The sequence below is a fragment of the Tachysurus fulvidraco genome, chromosome 14, assembly GCF_022655615.1.
Source record: "Tachysurus fulvidraco isolate hzauxx_2018 chromosome 14, HZAU_PFXX_2.0, whole genome shotgun sequence".
NCBI classification, from domain to species: Eukaryota; Metazoa; Chordata; class Actinopteri; order Siluriformes; family Bagridae; genus Tachysurus; species Tachysurus fulvidraco.
The window spans coordinates 3,930,809-3,938,308 of NC_062531.1; the positions used below are offsets into that span (position 1 = coordinate 3,930,809).

At 44.0% G+C, this 7,500-nt stretch overlaps 1 protein-coding gene across 2 annotated transcripts in view; it reads left to right on the forward strand.

Annotated features, from left to right (window-relative positions):
• plxnb3 (plexin B3) overlaps nucleotides 1-7,500 on the forward strand; it is a 128,120-nt gene that overhangs the window by 117,737 nt on the left and 2,883 nt on the right. For both annotated transcript variants that reach the window (XM_027151245.2, XM_047823124.1), the window contains exons 26-35: nucleotides 160-319; nucleotides 459-562; nucleotides 1,014-1,098; nucleotides 1,798-1,964; nucleotides 3,569-3,729; nucleotides 5,140-5,287; nucleotides 5,495-5,559; nucleotides 5,656-5,731; nucleotides 6,308-6,382; nucleotides 6,521-7,500. The exon at nucleotides 6,521-7,500 is cut by the window's right edge and continues 2,883 nt beyond it. In XM_027151245.2, the coding sequence (XP_027007046.2) occupies nucleotides 160-319; nucleotides 459-562; nucleotides 1,014-1,098; nucleotides 1,798-1,964; nucleotides 3,569-3,729; nucleotides 5,140-5,287; nucleotides 5,495-5,559; nucleotides 5,656-5,731; nucleotides 6,308-6,382; nucleotides 6,521-6,625 (1,146 nt within the window). In that variant the 3' untranslated portion in view covers nucleotides 6,626-7,500. The remainder of the gene's footprint in view (nucleotides 1-159; nucleotides 320-458; nucleotides 563-1,013; nucleotides 1,099-1,797; nucleotides 1,965-3,568; nucleotides 3,730-5,139; nucleotides 5,288-5,494; nucleotides 5,560-5,655; nucleotides 5,732-6,307; nucleotides 6,383-6,520) is intronic.

A 7,500-nucleotide genomic window follows, 5' to 3' on the forward strand; every position in this document is an offset into this window, starting at 1 on the left:
CGTTAATTAGAGAATTACGATTTCTGATCTGATTTAATCCGGAAAATCGGAGAATTTATATTTCTAATCCGATGTATTTGTCTGATGCCTTTTTTCAAGCCACGTATCAGAGATTTGGCTTTTCGTCATCTGGAATGTGCCTCTGTGTTGTTTTCGCAGACTCTGACAGTGCTGGTAAAGAACGGAGTAGAAGTCCAGCCCTGTCCTGTTAAGGTTTTGGATGTGGACACCATCACCCAGGTGAAAGACAAGATCCTGGACCAGATCTATAAAGGAGCTCCGTTTTCTCAGAGGCCCTCGGCCGATTCACTGGACCTCGGTACGGCGTAGCGGAAAACGAAAGCATTCTGTTCACACCGTTAATGTTTATATCCATGTTTTGTCGTGTCCGTTTGGAAGCTATTTGTGTGTCCATACCGTAGGTTATTAACGCTTTCCTTTGTGTCTCACGTTAACAGAGTGGCGTTCAGGACAGGCAGGTCACCTGACCCTGTCTGATGATGACGTCACAGGGATAGTGCAAGGTCACTGGAAGAAGCTCAACACTTTGCAGCATTACAAGGTGCGTAGCATCTCACAATGCCTCAAGCATCCATTTAATGGCATGTAATTTAAAGGGTTGTAGCGAGCTTATTTACAGACTTTTTTTTTTCTTCAATGAAATGCATTCGATATAAATAGGAAAAAAAAAAGAATTTAACAATTATGGCATTTCCTCTGTTCTGTGCATCTCTTCAAGTAAACAGACATGCACGGGGAATTCAATTACGGAACGATCAATAATCCAGTCTAGCGACGCATCGGATTCTCCGCCGTGCTCACCTCGTGAGGAGACGGCATTGCGTCAGCTCGGAAATTTGCCCCCATGTGTTTTCCTTCGCTATAGATTAAACTTTGAAAGCCTTTTCACAGCCTGTAGGAAATTTCAGCAGCGCTACAGCCAGTGTAATTCTTGTATTCTGTTGTGTCTGATCTTATCTGACGCCCTTATTCAATCTCTCTCATATCCCCAGGTGCCAGACGGCGCCACCGTGGCTCTCATCCCTCGTTCAAGTGCCGGTGTCACAGGCATTAATCAGATCTTCCAAACTGGAGAAAGTAAGCTTCTTAAATAAATAAATAAATACATAAATACATAAGTAAGAGAAAAGGTGATGGCTGTTCTGATCCAGTCCTGCACGGCTGCAAAGCCGCTAAATTCTACAGGTAGAAGCTGTACAGCTGCAGGGTTAGATTAGTATCCTTCGTATCCTTCACTTCATAGTGAAGAATAATTAGCTTTTTAAAGTAGTCTTTAAATATTTATCAATATTAATTAGCTAAATCAACAAAAGATTTGATTCTAAAGACTCGATTCCGCCGCCGAACGCCGCGTGATGACGTGCGGTCGTCTGCCGCTCCGATATCACAGCAAGCGCAGGTACGACGGCATTTGTTAACAGAAAAGGACATTCAAACAAATAAAACAGCTTCGGTTCCTAGAATGAGCAATAATCGTTTTAACGAGCAAAATGAGAGCGCAGACGTGAAGACAGCAGAATAACGGGAGGATTCGGTGTAGCTGTACAAGGCAGTTAGACAGTCAGAGACGTGCTAGAGACACAGTTTAGCTAGCTAGGGATATAAGGGATGATGGTGGGCAAGCCATTCAGGGTGGATTTGTCCTTAATGATAAAATAAATTAAAGCCATCACAGGACAGTCTGAGTAGAAAACTTCGCCCACTGCTGTTTTCTGGCCTCAACCTGTTCACTCAGCTGCTCGCGCTTTCGCGGCGTTTTGTTCCCGGTTCTTACAGAGACACCCATGTTAGAGGGGGAAGAAGACGAGGGTCTCCGTCTGTGGCACCTCGTCAAACCGAGCGAGGATCCCGAAATCCCCAAACACAGGAAAAGCAGCATGAGAGAGCGCGAGCGTGCCAAAGCCATCCCAGAGATCTATCTCACAAGGCTGCTCTCTATGAAGGTAACTCAAAGTTTAGAATTCTTCAAAAAATCTGTGTGGAAAATGTTTTATTTAGTTTTTTTTTAGAGGAACTTTTTTCCGAAAGCCGTGCATTGTTTATGATTCAGTAATAGGAGAAGATTCCAGTCGCAAGTTTTTCCTCCACCTCTACAACCCTTTGTTCACACTAGCAGCTGTTTGTTTACGTCACATCACACCGGCCGTTGGTTTCCATAGATACACCGGTAGCCCTTAGGTCACCATGTTGGTTATAGGTTTGTTTATTTGTTTTTTTCATTCTGACTTCCGTTTCTTCACCATCACCGTCTTTTTTTTTATTTATTTAATTTTTTTTTTTAGAGATGATACTATTCCCAGCAATAAAGTAATTAGCTTGTAATTAGCTTTGCAATCTGTCTGTGTATTAATGCATCAAACTTGCCCAGGATCTCTACAGGTTATTTTTTGCATCATTTGTTTTATTCTCTATCCAGCTAGGTCTGAAGTGACAAATCACAGCAATCAGTTTCTCCTTCTCCGTCTTGAACGTGAACACATTTTTGCTCATAATTACAACATGTTTCACAGTGGGAGAAAACGAGTCCCACCGTCCTCACTCCTACTGGTATAAGGGAGAAGCCGCATTTAACCGTTACGACTTCCTAAAGAACCAAGTTTCATCTATTGTTAAGTCCCTGAGGGAAAGCACTGCACTCTAGACGTCTTCACGGGTCCACTCAGATCCGAAAACCCGAGGTCCGACCCGAGCGGGTCTAAAAGTTTCACGTGTGCCTCGGACACGGGTCGGGTATAATAATAGCGCCATGGGGTTTCGGGTAATTTAAAATGAATGAGAAGACCCGAACTACTTTATCTCACGTGTGAGTCCTTTTCCAACCTCTCCTCTGTTTGCCAAGACCGCTTGTGACATGTGGCTGGCGACTTGTGGCTGGCGGTAAGCTCATTTTCATTGAAACAGACCTGTCAATCAATTTTGAGTCCACGCTGTAGCGGTTACTTTAGTGTAGAGTTATACAACATTCGGGTCCAGTCGGGTTAAAAAAAAATTTGCCGTCGGACCCGGGTCTAATTTTTTCAGGTTTGTCTCGGGTCGGGTCTTTCTTTAAAAAAAAATTAAATTAAGCACGTCGGGTTCGGGTACAAAGTGATTCGGGTCACTTGGGGTCGGGTACATTTCTTTAGCCCCGAGAAGACCTCTACTGCACTCCTATTTTACTCTCTAGTTTACTTTGCACTGTACCTTTTTCTTTTCATTTGTTCCTGTTATTTATTTATTTTATTTTTTGTTTGTTAGTTTGTTTGTTTATTTTTCATTGTGCATAGTGTATTTTACTTTTGGTTTTATTCTACAATATCTTCACCTCTGCTCAGCCTGACGGGGGGGGGCGACACCGTCAGACAGCCTCCGTCGCTGTAAATCTGCATGTCTCGGGGAAAATAAATGACTTCCTAACACCTTGTCACTTCACATGTGCTTGTGTGAGCACAGGGTTACATCACCCGGTGTTACAGTCAGTGTGGATATCAGTTCATTCAGCGCCGCAGAGCGCTGCGGTGCGGCGGTTGCTCTTACACTGACACGTGTCTGACTTGTTTGCGTTCAGGGAACTCTGCAGAAGTTCGTGGACGACGTGTTCGTGGCCATCCTGAACACCAAGCGGCCTCCGCCGATCGCCGTCAGGTTTTTCTTCGATTTCCTGGACGACATGGCGGAGAAGCACGGCATCGACGACCCGGAGACGGTGCACATATGGAAAACTAACAGGTTATACACCAAGTTGTCTGTTAACTCGATGAGTTTGATTTTCTGAACCAAGGTGATGCAGTGCTTAGGAAACTCCTGTTTCCCACACATATAAAACAGAACCAGTCGGGGTGGAACGACCGGGATTAGGCATAAGGGCGGGTCCTAATATGTGTTAGATTTATTACACACTTTAGGTGTGACAAGTGACACATGAGGAACAGATGTTAGTGATATACACTACCTTCATTTCACATTTATTTATCTATTTATTCTGTTTCTATAATCATTAAAGCTGCTTTGAGACAATGTGAAATGTTTAAAGTGCTATGAAAGTTAAACTGAATCGAACATAAGACAGATATTAGAAATAAAATAGACTATTTACCTTCTCTGTTCCTGCAATAGCTCAACTGTTAGGGGTTCATCATTCTCTCTCTCTCTCTCTCTCACACTCTCGCTCGCTCTTGTTTCTCTTTCTCTCTCTCACTCTCACTCTCACTCGCTCTCTCACTCTCACTCTCGCGCTCGTTCTCTCTCACTCTCTCGCTCACTCTCACTCGCTCTCTCACTCTCTCGCTTTCTCTTGCTCTCTCTCTCGCTTTCTCTCTCTCTCTCACTCTCTTGCTTTCTCTCTCTCACTTGCTTTCTCTCTCACTCACTCTCGCACTTTCGCTCACTCTCTTTCGCTTTCTCTCTCTCTCACTCACTCTCTTTCTCTCACTCTCTCTCTCGTACTCTCTTTCTCTCACTCTTTCTCGCTCGCTCTCTCTCACGCGCTCTCTCGCTTTCTCTCACTCTCGCTCTTGTTTCGCTCTCTCTTTCTCTCCATCACTGGCTCTCTTGCTTTCTCTTGCTCTCTCTCTCTCGCTCTCTCTCTCTCACACTTTCTCTCGCTCACTCTCTTTCGCTTTCTCTCTCTCTCACTCTCTCTCACTCTCTCTCTCGCTTTCTCTTTCTCTCACTTACTCTCTTTCTCTCACTCTCTCTCTCTCGCTTTCTCTCTCTTGCTCTCACTCACTCTCTCGCTCTCTCTCTCTCTCTCTCTCGCTTTTTCATTTAGTAATAATAACGAAGAAGAGCAAGAACAATGAAAAATAATGTATATGGAAACACACACACGCACACACACACACACACACACACACACACTTTAGACACTGAGCTCTGGTTGCTGCTTCTGAATTCAATTTTAAAAAGAAAACGTATAATTTTGGGGAAACAGTTTTAAGCAAACCCATAACAAGTAACATGTTTTATTCAGCAACATGTTTAATCCAGTTATACGTAGCTGGTAACTTTATTCACTTTTGTCTATTCACTTTTGTCTTAGACAAGTAAAGTAACCCATCAACCTTCTAATGATCGTAGGTATGGGAAGCACTGCAGACTCTGTTAATCAGTTATTATATATATTTCCCCTCCCTCCAGCTTACCTCTGCGTTTCTGGGTGAACATCCTGAAGAACCCTCAGTTTGTGTTCGATGTGCAAGTAACCGACAGCATAGACGCCGTCCTGTCCGTCATCGCTCAGACTTTTATCGATTCCTGCACCACCTCCGAGCACAAAGTGGGACGGGTCAGTAAGCTAATTAACCCCCGAATGCCGGGTCAATGTTAATTAACCATGTGACCTCACTTCTACCACGAAAGCCGAGCGAGTTTCCTCCGAGAGCCAGCAGGATGACGGAACATGTCAAACACGGCATGTGTTCAGTACTGCTGTGCTCACGCTGGCTCAGAGAACCAGTGATGGTAAAGTGTGCTTTGTTTTGTCCTGCTTTAGGATTCGCCCGTGAACAAGCTGCTGTACGCCAGAGAAATTCCCCGATACAAACAGCTAGTGGAGAGGTGAGGCTTTCGCAGCACACTCGGAGACTCTGTGCCGTAACACACCTCTTCCCGGCGCAGCACTGTTGAGTGACGGCGGTGTGTTTTGTGTTCCAGGTACTACAGTGATATTCACAGTGCCGCATCAGGATGCTATCAGGAGATGAACTCCATGCTCACGGAGTTATCTGGGGTGAGAATCTAACACGCAAATTACACTCGTTATCCATCTCGTTTAATAGTCTGCAAAGTCACTTTTATTTGTTCAATTAACAGGATCGTAAGTAAGCGATAAAACACTCGGGTTTGTGCTGTTAGAGGAAAATAATCAGTAACCCATGATAATTGTTATCACCCCAAAAAGATGATTCTTTTCCAATTCCACTAATATTACATCAGTGTGCCAGCAATTGTGATTTCTATCCATTAAAGAACAAAACATGCTTTTTATCCGTTTATAGTTACATTTAAAGTTTTGTTTTTTATATATATATTTTTTTTAAACGTTACCAAGAAGCCAGAGATTGCCGTATCCTGACGATTCTCCTCTCCCGTGTCGGAAAGCATTAAGTTACATAGCACTGACAATGGAGACTCCTTCCTTCCTCCTTACCGAACATTTTTCAGAACCCGTCCATCTTTCGTGTCTGTAGTACAAGGTCGCGTGCTTCGTTGCTATAGAAACGATGACGAAGAACGCTAAATAAACGACGGGCTCTGATGTGATTTGAAGCCAGACGTGCAATGCACTGCTTTTGTGTGCTTTCAGAGCTTTGCGTCAGAGATGAACAGCTTGGTGGCTCTGCACGAGGTTTATAAATACATCAACAAATATTATGATCAGGTCAGTAATGTAGCGCCCAAGACACACACCTTATGAGAGCGTTATTGTTTGTATAAATCAGAAAGCTTATTTATAGTTGCATTTTGTGTGTGTGTGTGTGTGTGTGTGTGTGTGTGTGTGTGTGTGATGTGAACGCAGATCATCATGGCTCTAGAGGAAGACCACGCAAGCCAGAAGATACAATTAGCCTACCGGCTACAGCAGATCGCCGCCCTGGTGGAGAACAAAGTCACTGACCTTTGAACCTTTGTCTTGTCCCCCCCGACCCAGAGGTGGAGAGTCTTTGACCAACTTGGCACGGCTGACAGATGCCAGCTCGTCGTCGTCGCGTGAAATCCGATCGTGCCGAAACATCCGATTCCCCCACCATCCTTTCGCCTGCGCCTGCACTTACTGCTTCAGTCTTCAGGGAGTTCTTAACCAAAGGGAAAAGAATGAGTGAGACTGAAGCTTCAGTTAGAGCGTGTGAAAGAGAGAGAGAGAGAGTGAGTGAGAGAGAGAGAGAGAGAGAGAGAGAGAGAGGAGAAAAAAAAAAGCACATAGCCATTTTTGTCTGCTAAGCACATCGAACTGTTTTTCTACCGTCACACGCCGTCCTGTGCTCGTACGGCGTCCGACGAGCGAACCAGATTTCGTACGTGTGTGTGTGTGTGTGAATCGGAATCAGATTGTCGACTCTGTAGCTTTATTTAACGTAGCATCTGTGTGATTCGTTTTTCAGTTTTGCAAACCGGTTTTTAGATTAGCAGTTATTAATGACCTACTCGTTCATATCCAATTCTAAATCACAAGCACAAGTGCCATAACAAGTGCAGAAACAGCACGGTTTATTACAGCACAAGGTGTGCATGTGTCTGAGCAGCTGTGTGCGTGTGTGTGTGCGTGTGTGTGTGTGGCTGTGCCGTGTGTTTTGTATTTGACTTCTTTCTTCTTTTTTTTGGACGATCGCATTTCAACAGCTTCATTTAGATAATTTTGTCCGGCTGAAAAAATCGCTGAAAAAAAAAAAAAACATTATTACTACGTCATTACGACCGTAATAATGAAGCAGCGGTGAAATATTCGAGTGAACAAAAACAAAGACGCTCAGCAGACTGTATAGTGGGGCTGAGCGATTA